The sequence below is a fragment of the Ranitomeya imitator genome, chromosome 1, assembly GCF_032444005.1.
Source record: "Ranitomeya imitator isolate aRanImi1 chromosome 1, aRanImi1.pri, whole genome shotgun sequence".
Taxonomy (NCBI): domain Eukaryota; kingdom Metazoa; phylum Chordata; class Amphibia; order Anura; family Dendrobatidae; genus Ranitomeya; species Ranitomeya imitator.
In genome coordinates this window covers 246,807,756-246,830,709 of record NC_091282.1, presented here as the reverse complement: position 1 = coordinate 246,830,709, position 22,954 = coordinate 246,807,756, and the positions used below count along the sequence as shown (strand labels likewise).

The window sequence follows — 22,954 nt, the reverse complement described above, 5'->3', positions numbered from 1 at the left end:
AATGGGGAAAAGTGAAAGGAAAAGTGTTGGAGGCAAATTGACAGCTGCCTGATGTGAACAAGGGGGACTTAAAGAGTGAGAGTGATGGCGCCAAAGAGTATATACCGTACAGTTGCTAAGGTGGGACCCCGACATGGGATACTCACCACACATGGGGATATGAACACACACACACAAAATGCGCCAAACACTACCACGTGCTTGAACACATATACCACCCTCAGCACACATTTCACCACACATACACCAACCTCGCCACATAAAAGTCGAAACACAAAAGTCGCCGCTCAAAACTCACCACGCGCAAAACTCGCCACATGCAAAAAATAGGCTCACGCAAAACTCGCCACAAGTGCAAAACTCACCTCATGGAAAACTCGCCACACGCAAAACTTGCACATGCGGAAAAATTGCCACATGCACAAAATTTGCAACACATGCAAAAGTTGCCTCACACAAAACTTGCACATACTCAAAAGGCACCAGACATAAAACTCACCACGCGCAAAACTCGCCATGCGCAAAACTTGCTGCACACAACTTGCTACACTAACCTGTCACATGCAACTCGACACACAAAAAGTTGCTATACGCAAGTTGCCACACAAAACTCCTCACAAAAGTCGCTACATGCATGTCGCCACACACAACTCAACACACACAACTTGACAAACGAAACTCGCCCTAAAACACACACAAGTCTGGTATTAGCCTTCAAAAATAAAAATCTGATTAATAAGCAGACAAACTACAAGAGCAACAAATGTACCATATAGGAAATACGGCAGCTGTCAGTCACATGACCTGTCTATTATGTGTATGTGTGAGCTAATATATACTGCCAGGGGGAGGGCTTCCTGTTGGCTGGGGATTTATCAGGCTGCCAATTTATCTTACAAATACTGAGGTAAAAATACTGAGCAAATAACGTGTTAACGAGGTCTAATACAGGAGATCACACAGGTATATACTATATACAGGGGAGATGACACAGATATATACTATATACAGGAGAGATGACACACAGGTATATACTATATAAAGGAGGAGATGACATACAGGTACATACTATATACATGAGGAGATGACACAGGTATATACTATATACAGAAGCAGATTACCTACAGGTATATACTATATACAGGAGGAGATGACATACAGGTATATGCTATATATAGAAGATGACATACAGGTATATACTATATACAAGAGGAGATGACACATATATACTATATACAGGGGAGATGACACAGGTATATACTATATACAGGAGGAGATGACATACAGGTATATACTATATATAGGAGGAGATGACATACAGGTATATACTATATATAGGAGATGACATACAGGTATATACTATATACAGGAGATGACATACAAGTGTATACTATATATAAGGGAGATGACAAACATGTATATACTGAGGTGAAAATGAGAGGTGTGAGGTGAAAATGAAAAGGTGTGAGTGCAAAATGAGAGGAGTGAGGGAAAATAGTGTAGTGATCGGAAAATGACAGATGTGAGGTCGAAATGACAAGTGTTAGGCGGGAATGAGAGGAGTGAGGGAGAAAATGAGAGGTGTGAGGGAGAAAATGAGAGATGTGAGGGGGAAAATTAAAGATGTGATTGGGAAAATGAGAGGCGTGATGAGAAAATAAAATTATATATATATATATATATATATATATATATATATATATATATATATATATATATATATATATATATATATATATATATATATATATATATATACATATACACATATACACACACATATACACACACACAGATACATATATACACACACATACATGCATGCACACCTAAATACAGTCATTAGCAAAAACACAATATTTTGGTTTATGAAAAAAAAAAAACCACAATAAAATATTACAGTTGTCACCAGCCAATCCCAGAATATAGTATAGGTCCATATTCTGAGACGATATCGTGATTCCGTCAAAAAAATTGTTCAGTGGTTGATTTAATTTACAATACCTATTTTTGAATGTACTCTTTAATCCCTTAATGACCTTGGGGGTTTTCCGTTTGCGTCTCTGCTTTTTGCTCCCCTTCTTCCCAGAGCCATAACTTTTTTGTCAGTCAATAGAGGGCTTGCTTTTTTCTGCGCAACAAGTTGTGCTTTTAAACACCAGCATTGATGTTACCATATAATGTACTGGAAAACGTGAAACAAATTCAAAGTGTGGTGAAATTGCAAAAAAAAGTGCAATTCCACAATTTGTTTTACCATGTTTACGAAATGCTAAAACTGACCTACCATTATGATTCTTCAGGTCATTACAAGTTTACAGAAATACATTTTTTGGGTTCTGTTGCTGGGAGAGCGCTGTGCTGACATTTTTATTGATACCATTTTGGAGTAGATAGTGTTTTGATAGCCCGTTATTGCAACGACAAAAAAAAAAAAAATATTCTGGCGTTAATTTCTCTCGTTATGCCTTTTACCGAAAGTATTCTTTTTTATATTTTGATAGATCAGCGTTTCTGAGTGTGACGTTTCCAAATATGGTGTAATTTTTTTTTATTATTGTATTATTTTGAATGGGGGGTGGAATGATTTAAATTTTCATATTTTGAGACTTTTTTTTAGTTTTCATCTGCTTCAATGGTCTCCATGGGAGACTAGAAGTTGCGATCATACGGTCTCCTGTGCTACACATACTGTAGCAAGGCTTTAACTTTTTCAACCTTATGATAAACATCTGCATGTTTTCTTAAATTTTACTGCTCTGATATGCACAACGGCTAGTCTAGCGACACCTAAAGTTCTAGTCCTCTTCCTCTCTGAAGAGGCAATTTGCATATTTAATTTCCCTAAAGGAACATGCATGGCTTATTATAAGTCTTCTCACTCAGACCCATCTTGTCACTCTCCACAAGGAGAAATTCTGCCCCTTAGATCACTTCTTTTGAGGTCTCGCTTAAATAGTGGGCTTTTTTGGAAGAACAGCGGTAACAGCTCATTGCTGCAAACAGGATGGGACAGGAGAACCACGACCATAACACTTTCTTCATTCACTGCTGCTTGCAAAACGTATTCTTGATAACAATGAAAAAGCATATGACATGCCTTTGCATTTCTGAGAAGTCCTATCCAAAACACCAATTGTGATTGTGGTGTTAAAGTTACACAGTTTAAGAAGAGTCTTCTCCGATAGTTTGGCCAGGCAGAAGCTCTGAGGCTGCACATTTCCTAGCACGTACGTACATTGCAGGGGCTATTGTTCAGTTGTTAGGACTGTTTTGTTTTTTTTAAAGCCACTATTAAAAGCAATCACAAGAAGGTGCATACAGATTGTTCAGCGTGAATTCTACGATTCAGCATAACATCAGTAACAAGTCTTATCCATGTAATGGATTGTAAGGGTATAGAATCTAGCCCAGAATAGGGAGACTCAAGGTATCGGTTCACATACCTGGAAGGAGCACATTAAAGTTTCATCTACACTCATCATTGCTCCAGCATTGTCAAACTCCCCACAATAGTTTGGGGCAGAGAAAAGTGTTACCAATTGTCTTTTCGCAAAAAACTCATATCCATCTTCAACAACCTGCAGATAAAAATACATACATTTAAAAGTGAAAATCATTAAAAAATACAGCAAGTTTTAAGAAAATAATTTTAGAGAACACTTAAATAGACATAAATAAACCTGAAGTTCTGCTTTAAGAACATGCAGAAAAAGATCTTCGCCATTTTCTTTTAACAGATTGCACAGTAATGATTAGGTGGTAACTAACATGAACTTTGGCTTTCTGTGCACTAAGGCCTTCACACAACTCTTCCAATTTTGGCATTTAAAAAGGAACCTGTCACCCCCAAAATCGAGGGTGAGCTAAGCCCACCAGCATCAAGGGCTTATCTACAGCTTTCTGGAATGCTGTAGATAAGCCCCCGATGTATCCTAAAAGATGAGAAAAAAAGGTTATATTATACTCGCCCAGGTCCGGTCCGGGGCCTCCCATCTTCTTACGATGACGTCCTCTTCTTGTAGTCACGCTGCGGCTCCGGCGCAGGCTTACTTTGTCTGCCCAGTTGAGAGCAAACTGCTGCAGTGCGCAAGCGCCGGGAAAGGTCAGAAAGGTCAGACAAAGTACGCCTGCACCGGAGCGTGACTACAAGAAGAGGACGCCATCATGAGAAGATGGGAGGCCCCAGACCGTGACACCCACCGCAGCAGGACCGCCCCGGGGTGAGTATAATCTAACCTCTTTTTCTCATCTTTCAGGATACATCGGGGGCTTATCTACAGCATTCCAGAATGCTGTAGATAAGCCCCTGATGCTGGTGGGCTTAGCTCAACTTCCATTTTGGGGTGACAGGTTCCCTTTAAACAGATCAATTCACTGACAATCAGTCTAACGAAGATTTCACAAGCTTCCAAAATCAAGTTAATTATTCAATCAACAGCAAAGACCTACACTCATAAGTAGTATGTAGAAAATTGGGGTCGTTGGGTTTTCTTTTGCCGATCCGTGGAATTAAACACTGACTGTGTGCTCTAAGGCGGCTCAGAGCACACTGCAAGTGCCTGCCCTGGATGTTCATTAACACCGGGGAGCACGAACGCACGCAGCGTTCACCAACTAAACGCTGCGACGCACGCGTGGCTACAGCTGGGAACGCACTGACACGTGTCAGCGCTGTCGGTGGGCAATGAGCACAAACCCTGCTCTCCCGCCCGTGACTATAGTAAAACTGCAGCCCGACTGGAGCAGCAGGGAATGAAGAGAAGCAAGTAATTTTTTTGTTGTTTGAGACAGATAGATATATAATGCATATATATCTCAATCAGTACTTTGTGGGGCCATCATGCTATATATGGGGGATTATATGTGTGGGGCCATTATATATATATATATATATATATATATATATATATATATATATATATATATATATATACACACACACACACATACATACATATATATTCGTCTAAGGGGCACTTCCGTCTGTTTGTCTGTCTGTCACAGAAATCCCAAGTCGCTGACTGGTCGTGGCCAATCAGTGACCGGCACAGTCCGGCCGCGAAATGGCCGCTCCCTACTCCCCTGCAGTCAGTGCCCCCTCCACAGTCAGCGCCCAATGCCCACATAGCGCTTTAGCAGTCCGGTAAACCGACTGCGTTACACCACGGCATAACGCGGTGTAACGCAGTCAGTTAACGCTACTATTAACACTGTGTGACAAACTTTTTACAATAGTAAAAAGATATAATGTTAAAAATAAAATTTTTTTTTAAAAAAGGTGCTATTCTCACCCTCCACCGATGCGCGCGAGTCATCTGGATAATTTTGCAATGCATCTCTGGGAATGGAAGCTGGCGGCAGCCTCGCCGCTCGCGCGCATCGGTGGACGCCGGAGGGTGAGTATATAACTATTTTTTATTTTAACTTTTTTTTTTTACAGAGATATGGTGCCGGCTGTGCTATATACTGCGTGGGCTGTGCTATATACTGCGTGGGCTGTGCTATATACTGCGTGGGCTGTGCTATATACTGCGTGGGCTGTGCTATATACTGCGTGGGCTGTGCTATATACTGCGTGGGCTGTGCTATATACTGCGTGGGCTGTGCTATATAATGCGTGGGCTGTGCTATATATTGCGTGGCTATGCGGAATTTAACCCCCACTCACAGCGCGATGTACATACATACATACATACTCTAAAATACCCGATGCGTTAGAATCGGGCCACCATCTAGTACTATATAAATGTCATAATTAAATTATAACTATGCACTAAACTCCAACTCCATCCATAACCCGGCCCCCATATGACCAAAATCCCGCCCCTAGCCCACATTGCCATGGAAGAATGGTCTTGCTTGAACCCGGTTTGTGGTGCAAAAAAGGTTGGAGACCGCTGCTCTAGACAACAGCCCAGCAGTACATTGTACCTCATCATCTTCATCACAAAAACAACATGCTATTAGATATATATAGGAACAAGAAAAGTCTTCTGTAAAATTTGTTAGGATTAAACAATCATCACATACTTGATGGGCTCGACAAATGAGATCCAAATCATGTTTGTGAAGAAATTTTGCCACAACTTCTGCTCCAAACGTAAAGGATACCCCTCTGTCATTTTCACCCCAACCCAAAACATCTTTATCAGGATCAGACCAAAGCAAGTCGCACAATAGACCCTGATCAGGAACATCGGTGGGGCGCATAATTCTCCTAATTTGCTCCATTGATTGAAGGTCCGGAGATAAACCTGTTGAAAGAGGAATTTGTTAGGGACACTTCCCAAAAGCATAATTTCATTCTGTCGGCACAGGAGACTAAATTTGGACAGCACACAGATGGAAGCATGCACTAGTCCCATACAGACAAGAGTGCTTTTTCTTCAACTGTACCAAATGTCAAACAACACGCGTGCCTTTCTGCACACAAATGCAGTCATATTTGCACTTTATGGATTTAACTGTCAAGAATTCTCACTTGTGTGAACCCAGCAAAAGATCTCACTAAGACACTCCAAAGACATACAGGTAGGGAACTTAAGATTGTGAGCCCCAATGGGGACAGCAACAACAATAACTGTAAAATGCTGTGGAGTCAGTAAGCCAAACTTCTGACTCCACATCACTGCCCCCTACTGAGCATGCAGATAAAGTACAACACAGATTCATCTCAACTAAAAGCCGAGATCCTTAAATCAGGAACAGAACAGACATTTATAGGACATTTCATAACTTTCGCAAATTCATATGAAAACATGTACAGCACATCATGCATTGTACTACTGAACCCAATTTATTGTAAATTGTCAGGAGTTGGCCCATTTTATACCGACTCCACAGCCCTGGCTATACAAGCATAAACGTCAGTGCGCTCTAAGATTTTCATGGACCCACAGACTTGTAAGGGTAATTTTGATCCATGACTCAAAACAAACAAAAAAAAAAAAAAAACACCTTTGCAGACATTATTTGACCAAAAAACAAAACACAGACATGTGAACATCTCCATAGATTATAAATTCTTTGACATTACAGATGGTACAAAAACATGAAAATCAGGCATCTGAATGAGGCCTAAGGCAGAGTATATACAAGAAGCAGTGTTTCAAAGTCACACACATTTTTCAGCGAATTGAAGATGCTTTGGGGTTATTTTAGATCAATACACATGTATTTTTGCCATGGAGTAACGAACCGTTGAGCACACTCCTATACCTGTGAACCAAGCCTTAGGGTGCTTTCACACTGCATTCAGGCGCCCTTTCAGTGGCTCCGTCAGGGATCTACTATGTCTGACTGTCCATCTCCAGTAGGCATACACACCCGAAAAGGATGCACGTCAGACCACACATCAGCTCTGCCGGCACCATTATAACAGTTTATGGCCCCGTTTGGCACATATGCTCAAATACAATTTTACCGGTGCCAGAACGCAGTGTGAAATTACTCTTAGAACAACACTTGTTTGTGAGGGTACATATTTTACAACTGAATATGAAAAAGGAAACATTCAGGATGCTTTGAATAAAACTATTAGTAGTGATGAGCGAATATACTCGTTACTCGAGATTTCTCGTGCACGCTCGGGTGACCGAGTATTTTTTAGTGCTCGGAGATTTAGTTTTCCTCACCTCAGCTGAATGATTTACATCTCTTAGCCAGCTTGATTACATGTGGGGATTCCCTAGCAACCAGGCAACCCCCACATGTACTTATGCTGGCTAACAGATGTAAATCATTCAGCTGCGGCGATGAAAACTAAATCTCCGAGTACTAAAAAATACTCGGAGGACACCCGAACGTGCTCGGAAAATCTCGAGTAATGAGTATATTTGCTCATCACTAACGATTAGGCCTTGTATTATGGTGTAGCAGTTTACACTTAATTCCATACAAAGTGGTGGATAGGTACATTATACATTTGTGAAACAAGTTTAAAGAGGTATTCCTATGTTGGTTATTTAATAGTCTCAGATGGCAATCAAATTTTCCATATACATTTCTGTGCAAACAGTTCAGGCAGATGTGGATGGTGGGATGGCTTTCATGCTATTTTTAATCAAAAGCAGTATTACTAAAAACTCTTATTTAAATGCACTTTTGCTTTTTACTTATTTAATTACGGCAGGGTTTTTGCTGATTTTGTCTCCTGTAGGTATTCTATGCTTTATGGCCAATGTGAACAATGCGTTTATATGGTGTATGTATACCAAGCTCAATTTTTGTGTTTTTTCAGATGTGGAAAAATGTTGCAGAGTAAGAATGCTTTAAAAAAAATAAATAAAATGGAAGTGTTAGTTTATTTTTTATCAATTACCAAAATGCAAAGTGAATGAACAAAAGAAATCCAAATTGAAATCAGTACTTGGTGTGAACATCATTTGGGTTCAAAACAGTATCAATTTTTTCAAGTTACATACGCACACAGTTTCTCAGATTTCAGCAGGTTAGTTGTTCCAAACATAACATCTTGAAAAACTAACCAGGTATCTGTGGATGTAGGCTTGGCAAATTCAGAATACATTTTGAACCAAAACACCTACCAGACAGTATTGCATGATAGCTAATTATCTGCCTGTAATTCTCAGCACTGAAGACACCATTAATCTTGGCCATATTCCCAACTCTATTTGCTGAAATGCAGACCAAAACTTGCAATGATCTTCCGCCATGCTTCACTGTTTCCAGCAGACACTCAGTACTGCACCGCTCTGCAGTCCTTCGAAAGACAAACTGCCTTTTGTTACAGCAAAAAATTCAGAATTTGATTCGTACGCCCAGAGCACCTGATGCACTTTTCTGCATCTCAGTCCCTGTATTTTTGTGTGTAGTTGAATCACTGGAACTGTTTTGCATGTCAATGTATGGTTTTTTGGCCACAATTTATCCATTAAGGCCACTTCTGGCCAGACTTCTCCAAACAGTAGACAGGCATTAGCTAGATCCTACTGTTTGTAACTAGTCCCAAGTTGATGGCATTGCTGAATATCTCCAGATTTTGAACAGAAGTAACCGTGATGTGTCTCATCTGCTGCACTAGGTTTGCTTGGCCAACCACTGCGTTCACAGTGCTCAACGTTGCCAATTTTTTGGTGTCCTCAATGCTGAGAAATACAGGCAGATACGGATCCATCATGCAATAGCATAAGGCCTAATTCGCTTTAAATGTATTCTGCAACAGGACAATGACCCCAAACATGCAGCCAATGTCATTGAGAGGTATCTTCAGAGCAATTAACAAGGAGTCCTGGAACTGATAAGGCCCCCACAGCTCCCAGATCTCAACATCAAGTCTATATGAGATTACATGGAGAAAGATTTGTGCACGCCTACATCCACAGAAGATCCGTGGTTAGTTCTTCTATGTGATTTAAACAACCTCACAGCAGAGTTCCTTCATAAACTGAAGAAAAATCTTAGTTACGTGACAGGATTTTACAAAGCCCATGACAGCACCACCTGAGAGAGGAGGGTATCCGCCCATCAAGGACAGGAAACCTACTGAATAAAAAGGCAGTACCTCTCCTCTGCTTCAGTTTGGGCTTTGGATCATGAGAGACCTCCAGTTAGTAACAACAATCACCAAACATTTTCTTTTTTTAACCCCTTCATGACTCAGCCTAGTTTGACCTTAAAGGGCCACGGTCACCCCCCTCCAGCCGTTATAAACTAAAAGAGCCACCTTGTGCAGCAGTAATGCTGCATTCTAACAAGGTGGCTCTTATAGTTTTGTGTTCATGTATTACTAAAATAAAGCGTTTTGAAACTTTTCAAAAATACCTGTCTTTGTCCATGGAGGCGGGTCTGAAGCCTCCTCTGTGAAGCGCCCAACTGCAGTCACTCATCTCTTCTGGGGCGATGGTCGCCGCCCCCTGCGCGCTGTTTTCTTCTGAAATCCGGCGCCTGCGCTGTGCATGCCCGGGGCAGGCGCAGCGAGAATTGGCCGTCATAGCTCTCAGATGCCGGGTTCCTGCCTGAGCCTGTGCAGATTCCTGCACAGACCAACGCTGGAAGGCGGGGAACCTGGGGGAGCGTCTGACAAGCGCAGTGCGCATGCCCAGGAATCCCAGCCCCGCACTGTGCATAATGCATAACAGTGCGGGGCGGAGATTCAGTAACAGGGTGGCCGCACTGCCCGCACAGACGCAGTCAGGAACCCGGCATCTGAGCTATGACGGCCAATGAACACTGCGCCTGCCCGAGGTAGGCACGCACAGCGCAGGCGCCGGATCGCCCCAGAAGAGATGAGTGACTGCAGTTGGGCGCTTCACAGAGGAGGCTTCAGACCCGCCTCCATGGACAAAGACAGGTATTTTTGAAAAGTTTCAAAACGCTTTATTTTAGTAATACATGAACACAAAACTAAAAGAGCCACCTTGTTAGAATGCAGCATTACTGCTGCACAAGGTGGCTCTTTTAGTTTATAACGGCTGGAGGGGGGTGACAGTGGCCCTTTAAAGACCTGGCCGTTTTTTGTAATTCTGACCAGTGTCCCTTTATGAGGTAATAACTCAGGAACGCTACAACGAATCCTGGCGGTTCTGAGATTGTTTTTTCGTGACATATTGGGCTTCATGTTAGTGGTAAATTTAGGTCGATCATTTTTGCGTTTATTTGTGAAAAAAATGGAAATTTGGCTACAATTTTAAAAATTTTGCAATTTTCAAATTTTGAATTTTTATTCTGTTAAACGAGGGAGTTAAGTGACACAAAATAGTTAATAAATAATATTACCATTACCCACATGTCTACTTTACATCAGCACAATTTTGGAAACAAATTTCTTTTTTGCTAGGAAGTTATAAGGGTTAAAATTTGACCAGCGATTTCTCATTTTTACAGCAAAATTTACAAAACCATGTTTTTTAGGGACCACCTCACATTTGAAGTCAGTTTGAGGGGTCTATATGGCTGAAAATACCCAAAAGTGACACCATTCTAAAAACTGCACCCGTCAAGGTACTCAAAACCACTTTCAAGAAGTTTATTAACCCTTCAGGTGCTTCACAGCAGCAGAAGCAACATGGAAGGAAAAAATGAACATTTAACTTTTTAGTCACAAAAATGATATTTTAGCAACAATTTTTTTATTTTCCCAAGGGTAAAAAGAAACTGGACACCAAAAGTTATTGTACAATTTGTCCTGAGTACGCAGATACCCCACATGTGGGGGGGAACCACTGTTTGGGCGCGCGACAGGGCTCGGAAGGGAAGGAGCGCCATTTGACTTTTTCAATGAAAAATTGGCTCCAATCTTTAGCGAACACCATGTTGCGTTTGGAGAGCCCCTGTGTGCCTAAACATTGGAGCTCCCCCATATGTGACCCCATTTTGGAAACTAGACTCCCCCAAGGAACTTATCTAGATGCATAGTGAGCACTTTGAACCCCCAGGTGCTTCACAAATTGATCCGTAAAAATGAAAGTACTTTTTTTTCACAAAAAATTTCTTTTAGCCTCAATTTGTTCATTTCCACATGGGCAACAGGATAAAATGGATCCTAAAATTTATTGTGCAATTTCTCCTGAGTACAATGATACCTCACATGTGGGGGTAAACCACTGTTTGGGCACACTGGAGGGCTCGGAAGGGAAGGAGCGCCATTTGACTTTTTGAATGAAAAATTTGCTCCAATCGTTAGAGCGGACACCATGTCGCGTTTTGAGAGCCCCTGTGTGCCTAAACATTGGAGCTTCCCCACGTGACCCTATTTTGGAAACTAGACCTCCCACGGAACTAATCTAGATGTGCGGTGACCACTTTAAACCCTCAAGTGCTTCACAGAAGTTTATACCGCAGAGCCGTGAAAATAAAAAATCATTTTTCTTTCCACAAAAAATATTTTTTAGCCCACAATTTTTTATTTAAACAAGAGTAACAGGAGAAATTGGACCCGAAAAGTTGTTGTCCAGTTTGTCCTGAGTACGCTGATACCCCATATGTGGGGGGGAACCACTGTTTGGGCACACGTCAGGGCTCGGAAGTGAAGTAGTGACTTTTGAAATGCAGACTTGATGTAATGGTCTGCGGGCGTCACGTTGCGTTTGCAGAGCCCCTGATGTGCCTAAACAGTAGAAACCCCCTGCAAGTGACCACATTTTGGAAACTATACCCCCAAAGAACTTATCTAGATATGTGGTGAGCACTTTGAACACCCAAGTGCTTCACAGAAGTTTACAACGCAGAGCCGTGAAAATAAAAAATAAATTTTTCTTTCCTCAAAAATTATGTTTTAGCAAGCAATTATTTTTTTTTTAACAAGGGTAACAGGAGAAATTGGACCCCAATAATTGTTGCCCAGTTTGTTCGGAGTATGCTGGTACCCCATATGTGGGGGTAAACCACTGTTTGGGCGCACGTCGGGGCTCGGAAGGGAGGGAGCACCATTTGACTTTTTGAATGCAAGATTGACTGGAATCAATGGTGGCGCCATGTTGCGTTTGGAGACCCCTGATGTGCCGTAACAGTGGAAACCCCTCAATTCTAACTCCAACACTAACCCCAACACACCCCTAACCACAACCCTAACCCCAACACACCCCTAACCCTAAATTCCAACCCTAACCCTAATCCCCATCCCTGTCACGATATTGTGTGAAATATCATATACCGTATATACTCGAGTATAAGCCGACCCCCCTAATTTTGCCACAAAAAACTGGGAAAACTTATTGACTCGAGTATAAGCCTAGGGTGGAAATGCAGCATTTACCGGTGAATTTCAAAAATAAAAATAGATCATTATTTCCCCATAGCTGTGCCATATAGTGCTCTACACCATTCATATTTCCCCATAGCTGTGCCCCATATAGTGCTCTGCACCGTTCACTGTGCCCCCTAGCTGTGCCATATACAGTGCTCTGCACCGTTCACTGTGCCCCATAGCTGTGCCATATACGGTGCTCTGCACCGTTCATTGTGCCCCCTAGCTGTGCCATATACGGTGCTCTGCACCGTTCACTGTGCCCCCTAGCTGTGCCTTATACGGTGCTCTGCACCGTTCATTGTGCCCCCTAGCTGTGCCTTATACGGTGCTCTGCACCGTTCATTGTGCCCCCTAGCTGTGCCTTATACGGTGCTCTGCACCGTTCATTGTGCCCCCTAGCTGTGCCATATACGGTGCTCCGCACCGTTCACTGTGCCCCCTAGCTGTGCCTTATACGGTGCTCTGCACCGTTCATTGTGCCCCCTAGCTGTGCCTTATACGGTGCTCTGCACCGTTCACTGTGCCCCATAGATGCTCCACATTAATCTGTGCTGCCGCTGCTACTGCTGCAATAAAAAAAAAAAAACACATACTCACCTCCCTTGATTGCAGCTCCCAGCGTCTCGTTCCGGCGCCTCCATCTTCCCGGCGCCTCTGCTCTGACTGATCAGGCAGAGGGCGCCGCGCACACTATATGCGTCATCGCGCCCTCTGCCTGATCAGTCAGAGAGCGCAGACGCCGGGAAGATGGAGGCGCCGGCCGGGAAGATGGATCGGCGCCCGGCGGCTGGAACGAGGACAGGTGAATATAACATACTCACCTAGTCCTGGCGATCCTCGCGCTGTCCCCTCCTGTCTTCGGCGCTGCAGCTTCTTTCTCTATCAGCGGTCACCGGCACCGCTGATTAGAGAAATGAATAAGCGGCTCCGCCCCTATGGGAGGTGGAGCCGCTTATTCATTTCTGTAATGAGCGGTCCCACGTGACCGCTGAAGAGAGGAAGAAGCTGCAGCGCCGAAGCCCGTGGGACGGCAGGGACAGCGCGAGGATCGCTGGGACTAGGTAAGTATGCCTCAGCGCCCTCACCCCCTCACCCGCCGACCCCACCGCTACCGTGACTCGAGTATAAGCCGAGGGGGGCACTTTCAGCCCTAAAATTTGGGCTGAAAATCTCGGCTTATACTCGAGTATATACGGTAAGTTTAGTTTCTCTTGTTAGCCAGGCGGTGGGCTAAAACCCCCCCTTCCCTTTCACTCAGGCAAGAGCCTGTCTTGTCAATGCATGTGGGGGAGTTTTATTGAAGGAAGGTATTTACGACTAGGCTCAAATCTCCCTCTAGCAGAACTGTCTAGAAGTTTCCAGAAATCCATGAGAGTCCTTTGTTCCAATATGATCAGATATTGGGCAAATGAGTTAGGCTAGAAAAAAGGAAAATACATATTCTTTATGTCCAGCGACGGATCTGTTAACCGCTGTAAACATGAGCTTCTAACTCTATCAGGTAAAAAAGTAGGGATTTCTCTGTAATGACACATCACACATATGACATATTTGATCTCATTAGAATGCCAATGTTAATACGAGATGAATGCTGGGTTTGTTATGACCATGACATGTTCTGTAGCGGAGTTACAAGCATTAGAGAAAATTAGGAAAGTTAGTTTAAACTGAGGAGGTACGAGGGACGGAGTAAGGCTACTTTCACACTAGCGTCGTTTTCAATACGTCGCAATGCGTCGTTTAGGGGAAAAAAACGCATCCTGCAAAGTTGTTTGCAGGATGCGTTTTTGCCCCATAGAGTAACATTACCGACGCATTGCGATGTATTGACACACGTCGCAACCGTCGTGCGACGGTTGCGCCGTGTTGTGGCGGACCGCCAGGAGCAAAAAACGTTAAATGTAACGTTTTTTGCTGCCGACGGACCGCTTTTTCCGACGGCGCATGCGCGGCTGGAACTCCGCCCCCACAATGGGGCAGTGGATGCACTGGAGAAATGCATCCGCTGCACCCGTTGTGCGGCGCAACAAACGCTAGCGTCGGAATCTCGGCCCGACGCAATGTGATGGGCCGAATCCGACGCTAGTGTGAAAGTAGCCTAAACCAACCTCTTTCTGTGATGTCACAGGCGGCAGCTATAAGTTTTTAGCCAGATCCCAGCAGTCAGTCTTCTGCTGGAGCCTATGTGAGTCTGAGTTCTACCTGGGAAGCCCTGACTGCCAGTCCCCATGCATTGGGACATCTGGGCTGTGCATGCAGCATGGTTTTTTGCCTGATATGAACTGAGAACATGTGAGTTGTACCTTTTATTTAATCCCTTTATTTTATAATTACCTGGTACATATTTTCAATTGTCTCTTATTGTAACATCTTTATATGACAGTTTATAAACACTGCCTGAAAATCATTTACGGAGAATAATATTTAATATACTAGAGTCGTTCTCCTGTTCTAAAACGTACCCTGTCTTCTGAAGGGAATTACGCTACTGTTTTGGGTTAGCTTTGGACCAGTTTAATCGAAGCTGGTGGCAGCATACGTTTTGTACTGGGTAGTTGGGTGTTGTTGTAGCGACTGCGGCGTTGATAATTATGGTTCCTGCCTGCGTGGGAGTAGTTATCGCGTCACTGCAGCGTGCCCAATAGCCAGTACATAGCAGGCAGCCTTTCTGGCTACTAATTACCCCAGGTGCAGTGCCTAATCTGACCTGCGAGTAAGGGGGGCGCCAGAGAGCTGCAAGTTTTAAGTGGAACTGTAAGCGGGATATACATAAATCCCTGCAGTTCGTGTTATATTGAAGAGCAGTGGGATACCTAAAATAAGCCCCTGCTGTAAACTAAGAGGTCAATAGCCTTGTGTGTGTTTTTTTTTCATCACATTGTGGAGTGGAGAGATAACTAAGATAAGCCCCCCTGCACAGGTGATAGCCGTCTGTTGGCCTAAAGTCACCCCGACCCGTGATGTAGGGGTGACGGTGTGAATCGTGACAACCCCTAACCCTAACCACAGCCTAATCTTAACCCCATTTCCAACCCTAGCCCTAATTCCAACCCTAACCCTAAGGCTATGTTCCCACGTTGCGGATTCGTGTGAGATTTTTCCACACCATTTTTCAAAAATCCGCAGGTAAAAGGCACTGCATTTTACCTGCGGATTTACCGTGTTTTTTGTGCGGATTTCACCTGTGAATTCCTAATGAGGAACAGGTGTAAAACGCTGTGGAATCCGCACAAAGAATTGACATGCTGCGGAAAATACAACACAGCGTTTCCGCGCGGTATTTTCCGCACCATGGGCACAGCGGATTTGGTTTTCCATGGTACTGTAAACCTGATGGAACACTGCTACGAATCCGCAGCGGCCAATTCGCTGCGGATCCGCAGCTAAATCCGCTGCAGATCCGCAGCCAATCCGCACATAGCCTAATTCTAACCCTAATTCTAGCCGTGACCCTAACCCCAAGGCCAGGTTCACACTGCACTAGCAGCAGCCTGTTCAGCACATATGCTAACGGGCTGCTGCTAGCGCAAGTGCCGTCGTTTGCATCGCGCTAGCGCAGATAGAGCATCTGCTAGCTCTATCTGCGCTAGCAGTGACGGACCCGGAAACGCTGCAGCTCGCGTCTCCGGGTCCGTCACTCAATGACGGCACATCCCTAGCATACGCCCATTGTGGGCGTGTGCTAGTGATGCATCAGACAATGCTGTCAATGGCGGCCGTAACGGACTACGTTACACCACGTTTATGCCGCGGTGTAACGTAGTCCGTCTAACGGACTGCTTAGACGCAGTGTGAACCAACCCCAACCCTAACCCTAGTGGGGCAAAGAAAATTTTTTTTTTATTTTATTATTGTCCCTACCTATGGGGGTGCTAAAAGAAAAATAAATAAACCCCCCCTTCCCCCCCCTTTATTTTGATCGCTGTGATAGAACTTATCACAGCAATCAAAATGTACCTGTAAGGAAACTGCCAGCCGATTCGGCGGGCGCACTGCGGGGGTGGGGGAGCGGACAGGAGGGGAGCGGAGGACAGAAAATGACAGGACGGAGGACCGGAGGGGAGGAGATCGGTGGGGGTGGGGAGGTCAGATCACGATCTCCAGCCAAGGCTGATGCTATTGCAGCATCGGCCATGGCTGGAATGTAATATTTCACCAATTTTCATTAGTGAAATATTACTATCGCTCTGATTGAAAGTGAAACGTCACTTTCAACAGCCAATCAGAGCGATCGTAGCCACGGGGGGCGAAGCCACCCCCCCGGGCTAAAGTACCACTCCCCCTGTCCCTGCAGGCCGGGTGAAATTACAGTTAACCCATTCACCCTTAGTGATAACACTGCAGGAGCCATTGTCCCGTCAGTGTGTCACTGGAAGCCTTGTAGAGCAGACACATCTCCTGATGTAACTGTTCTATATGGGAGATCGTCATAGGACAGTCGTTATTAAATGGACTACATCGGACCAGGGAGTATTTGTGGTGTTTTATTTTATTTTACAGGAGATCGAGGGCATCGCATGGATTATCTGTACAGTAAATATGGGAAAAATGTGTGTTTTATTTCATTAAAATACTTTATTATGGCTGTGTCTTTATTTAACCCTTTTTCGAACTATAGGATTAGTTATGGATAGGTGTCTTATTGACGCCTCTCCATTACTAAGCCAGCTTGATGTCACCTTTGTATTGTAAGGTGACATCAACCCCACAAATATTACCCCATATGCCCCCGCTACAGGGCAGTGGGAAGAGAGGCTAAGTGCAGGAATTGGCCCCATTTCTGTGGCGGCTGTGTGCTGGTGTTTGTATCCGGGGGTGCTATGAATATCCACCCACAGCTGTCAGCTTAGCCTTTTCTGGCTATTATAGGGGGGGGGCCACGCTGTTTTTTTGGGGTGCCCCTATTTTAATAGCCAATAAAGGCTAAATATACAGCTGTGGGCTGAGATTCAAAGCCTGGGAAGATCCATGGGTGTTAACCACTTCGGAGGCTATAAACATCTGACCCAAGTCGCTAGCTTTCCCTCTCTGGCGCAGAAAATTGTGTGGGAGCCCATGCCATTTTTTTTAAATTAAACAGATATTGCGCTTAAGGCTGGGGTCAAACTTGCGAGACACTCGCACGAGTATCGCACCTCAATACCTGGCACTGCCACCGGTACTCGGGACCGAAGTGTGCGGCTGCATGTACTTCTATGCAGATGAACGTTCCGGTCCCGAGTGACGAAGGCAGTGCGAGAGACTTGTGCGAGTTTCTCCCAAGTGTGACCAGGGCCTAACGAAGAGAGGTGTGTGTTTGTGTGTGTGTCTTTATTTAACTCTTATTATGTTTATTGCTAAACATCGGGCTTGGTATTATTTATCCATCTATCTATAGACATCTATCGATCTGCGTGTGTAAACATTCTTCAATGGAGTATGACAAAAAAGAGGTTGGACAAGAAATTACATTTTTTTTTTTAAATAATAGATCTTTATTTAGCCTACAAAAACGCATGAAAATCAGCATCAAAAACGAAAAAAAAAAAAACCCAAAAAAAAACACAAAACCCGCATGGATTTTTACCTGCGTTTTCTGCCAAGAGGTGCAGAATCTGTACAGAAAATTCCACAGGTAAATCTGCAACGTGTGCACATACCCTTAGCGATAGTGTTTATAGAAGGTTGAAGGGGAAGACAATGTTGCCACCTAACATTCTGTCAATCGACACCTCAGTCTTTTCAGCCCAAGAGGTCGCCATGGCTCTATGGCATATTACTAGAGGTGTATGCTAGGCTAACGGCGTCTCTAATCTATCTAGCTGTAGTACCCTTCGTAACCTTAAGACCTTTCCAGACTCCCTGGATAGGGTTATTCTGAGGCCAGATCCAGCATATCATCAGATACCTGCATGAACGGGTGATTAATAGATAAAGCCTGTAAATCACTGACCCTGCGAGCTGATGTTAGGGCCAATAATATCACAGTCTTTAGCGTTAGTATTTTAGTTGGCAATTCATTCAAGGGCTCAAAGAGAGGTCTTGTCAAACCCTCAAAAACTAGACTTAAGTCCCAAGGAGGCATCTTTGGGGCTGGCATTGGTCTCGACCTATAGCAAGCTTTAATGAACCTAACTATCCATCTATCTGCTGCCAGGTTATAATTATACAGAGCTGCCAGGGCAGAAATCTGCACCTTAAGGATGCTAGTGGCTAGGCCCATCTCCATACCCCTTTGAAGACATTCCAATATAGCTTTAATTGGAACCTTGCCCCCACGGACTGTCCTGAACAAGCTAAGAATTTAGCCCATATCCTGCCATATATTCTAGTTGTTACCAGCTTCCTACTCTGCAGCAAGGTAGCGACTAAAGCCGGGGAGAAGCTCCTTTGTATTAATATTGCCCTCTCAAAATCCAGGCCATTAAATGCAGACCTGACCTCTGAGGATGCGACACTGGGCCCTGCATGAGGAGACCTGGAATATCTGGGAGAAATCAGGGGTCTGATAAGAACATTTTCAGGACTACAGGAATCAACATCAATGGAGGAAATGCGTAAGCCAGCCTGAAATACCAAGGGATCTGTAGTGCATCCACCGCATACGGTCCTTCTCTTGGGTTCAAAGAGCAGAAGATCTTTGTTTTCCTATTTACAAACAGGTCTATTTCTGGCTGTCCCCATTGATCCACAATTTGCTGAAAAACTAGTGGTTCCAGTTCCCATTCCCCCTGTTTCAGGGTATTCCGGCTGAGAAAATCTGCTTCTTCATTCTCCTTCCCTTTTATATGCAGTGCGGTTAGTTTCAATTGATGTGCTTCCACGATCTGGAGAATTGACTGATAGCAACCCCAAACCCCCCCCCCCAGATGGTTGATGTAGACAACTGTCGTCAGGTTATCTGACATTACCCAAATGTGGTGCCCTTCTAGATGGGGAAAGAATTCTACTACTGCTCTCTTTACTGCCAGTAGCTCTTTCATGTTTGAGGAATGGCCAACTTCTGCTTCTAACCAGACCCCCTGGACTAAACAATCCCTAAGATGAGCTCCCCCATCCTTCTGTGCTCGCATCCGTCACGATCACATTTGATACCTAGTAGGACCACAGAATTCCCTGCGACAGATTCCCTGAGTCCAGCCACCAAGCCATGAAGTCGATTGCTCTTTGGGAAAGTATAACTTTCCCCTCTAAATGACCTCCGTGCCTTCTTTCTCTATCTAGGACATCCTGTTGTAAAGTCCTGGAGTGAATCTGGGCCCACTGGACTGCTGGAATACAGGAAGTCATTGTTCCTAGTAGAGACATAGCCTTCCTCAGTAACTGCTGCTGATACAAGGCCTACAAATCCTGCTCTTTTCCTCCGGCGGAAGACAGGCTTGTTCCTCCGAATCCAAAATAAGTTCTAAGAAAGACAACCTATAGGGGCTGCAGTCTCGAGTTCTACATATTTATCATCCATCCTAGCCGAGTCAGAGTGGCCTGGATGTGTCTCAGCTGTCTGCAGTCGTCGTTTGATCTGCTGATTAGCTACCCTCAGGTACTGCTGGTCTCTCTGATGGATGGGGACATGATAGTATGCGTCCTTTAAATCTAAGACACTCCTATAGCAGCCTGGGAAGATCTTTACTGCCAGTTTTATTGACTCCATCTTGAACTGTCTGTAGAATAGAAACTTGTTGAGACTTCGCAGGTTGATAATAGTCCTGAAGGACTGATCGGGTTTCCTTATCAGCAACAGGGGAGAATAAAATTCCTTCCCCTGCTACTGAATCGGCACCTCTACCAGAACACGGTTCTGCAGTTAAGCCCCCGTCACACTAAGCGAGGTCGCTAGCGAGATCGCTGCTGAGTCACAAGTTTTGTGACGCAACAGCGACCTCAGTAGCGATCTCGCTATGTTTGACACGTAGCAGCGACCAGGCCCCTGCTGTGAGATCGCTGGTCGTGTCGGAATGGCCTGGACCTTTTTTTGATTGTTGAGGTCCTGCTGGGTAGCACACATCGCTGTGTTTGACACCTTACCAACGACCTTGTTGACGACTCAGACACCGACACATAGGCGTGCATTTGCGTTGCCTTTTCCGTACCCCTCCGCTCGGTGGTCGCTACTGCGTTCTGATTGGCGGTCATGCCTTCAACAGAAGGCCCTCCCTCCCTCCAGAGCAATGATAGCAGATAATTAGTAGGTGCCCTATAAATTAAGGAAAAATGAAAACGCATTTGAGACCCCAAACGATACCTACCTACCGTGCACAAAGTATAGGTGTCTGAAGAACCGTTGAAGAATAGATAAATTGAAGAGGAGTCGCAGGCAGCCAATCAGAACGCAGTAGCGACCACCAATCGGAACTGAATGGGCGCGGAAAAGGCAACGCAAATGCACGCCTGTGTGACTACAACGTCACACAGGACGTCCCTCATCGAGGTCTGAATCGTCAAAATAGCTGCCATGTGACAGGGTCACAACGACCAACGACATCGTTGTACAGGTCGCTACAGGTCTCCGCATCGCTGCTGCGTCGTTGGGAAGATCTCACTGTTTGACATCTCACCAGCGACCACATAGCGACGCAGCAACGATCCTTGCCAGGTCGTATCGTTGTCGGGATCGCTTTAGCGTCGCTTAGTGTGACGGGGCCTTAAGACTAACATGTCTGCCTCTAGAGCCTGTTGCTCCTTCAGAGCACTGAGGGGCAAAATTTTGAAGCTGTGCCGGCAAGTGGACCTGAACTCCAGTTTTAGTCCTGATTTTATTATATTCAGGATCCAGGTATTGGCTGAGATTTCCTCCCAGGTAGGAGGAAGGTTGTCCCGCTTCCAACCTGCTGGGGAAGCCCGTCACTTACAGGGTTTTCGTCTCTCTGTTTCTTGATTTTTTCTGCTACCAATTGCCTTGCTCCCTAAGGGGGTTTGTTCCTGTGATACTTCCTACTACGAAAGGAACTCTTGAATTGAGGGAGAGACACATCGGGAAAGCCCTTGTTCTAATCAGCTGCTGTATTAGGATATCATCCAGAGCCTGGCCGAAAAGATATTTCCCTTCACATGGGACTGAATTTAGTCTAGCCTTGGACTGGGCATTCCCTGGCCAGCTTTTGAGCCGCAGTAAAAAAACTCAGCATATTCATTAATTTTGTGGATTTTTCATGTATTTCCCGCTATTTAATACATTAAGAAGCTCCGGGAAAAAACGCGCCAAAAACGTGACAAAAAACGCATGTGGATTTCCTGCAGAAAAAGTCTGGTTTTGTTCAGGATTTTCTGCTGAATTTTCTTGATGTGTGCACATAGCCTAAGGGATGCACTACACAAACCATAAGGCAAGTATAATGAGCACATCAGACCATGTGCTGCTACACAGGCTTAGAAACAGGTACATTGCAAATCAATGTGTACACTAAGGTGATTTTTGTTTTACTTGCCTCCATGACAGCAAAAAATCTTCTCATCAACTATTGCTGCTATTGGCAAGCAATTGAAGCAGTCTGTAAAGGTTTTCCATAACTTAATATTATACCTTCGTTTACCTAAAAAGAAAAGGGACATAATTTATATGTAATCACATTTGTATAAACATGATTCACTATCACACAATGTTATACTGGTGCAGCTCAAGCCAAACGCACTAATTCAGTCATCTGTTCTTCAGGCAAGGAAGAGAACCAGACTTCAGCCAAGCTAATGGCATCAAATCTCACATTATTACAATCAAGTCTACTGCAAAGCAGCTTAAAGTACCACAAACAACAAAAATATGCTTACATTCATCATAAAATCCATAGATTCTGTTAATGCTGGCACACTCATGATTGCCTCGAAGGAGGAAGAAGTTTTCTGGATATTTTATTTTATATGCCAAAAGGAGACAAATCGTTTCCAAGGACTGTTTTCCTCGATCCACATAGTCACCAAGAAATAGATAATTGCTTTCAGGAGGAAATCCACCATATTCAAATAGTCGAAGCAAATCATAGTACTGCCCGTGTATATCACCTGTAAAACAAATTTGAATAAATAAACACAAGCCTGTCACTCTGTGTGTGTGTGGGGGGGGGGCAGAGACCGGAAAGCCAGGATGTGTAGGCATTTACGTTTTTTTTTTTTTTTGCATTTTATAGTTTTTTATCACTGTAGACACGTTAGTCAACTGTAGTGTAAATGGTGCACATCTACTTTGAGACCCATCCCACCAAAGGACGTAGCTGTACATCTAGAAGTAGCTCAGCGCACTCAGGCACAGTTATGTCACAAGGTGTTTGT

The 22,954-nt window shown here is 44.2% G+C and overlaps 1 protein-coding gene across 1 annotated transcript in view; it reads right to left on the bottom strand.

The window, feature by feature from the left end:
* PPP1CC (protein phosphatase 1 catalytic subunit gamma) overlaps positions 1-22,954 on the bottom strand; it is a 52,620-nt gene that overhangs the window by 8,693 nt on the left and 20,973 nt on the right. Inside the window, exons 3-6 of the mRNA XM_069755112.1 lie at positions 22,457-22,687; positions 22,117-22,221; positions 6,034-6,257; positions 3,447-3,581 (exon numbers count right to left, since the gene is read on the bottom strand). Coding sequence (XP_069611213.1) covers positions 3,447-3,581; positions 6,034-6,257; positions 22,117-22,221; positions 22,457-22,687 — 695 coding nt within the window. The remainder of the gene's footprint in view (positions 1-3,446; positions 3,582-6,033; positions 6,258-22,116; positions 22,222-22,456; positions 22,688-22,954) is intronic.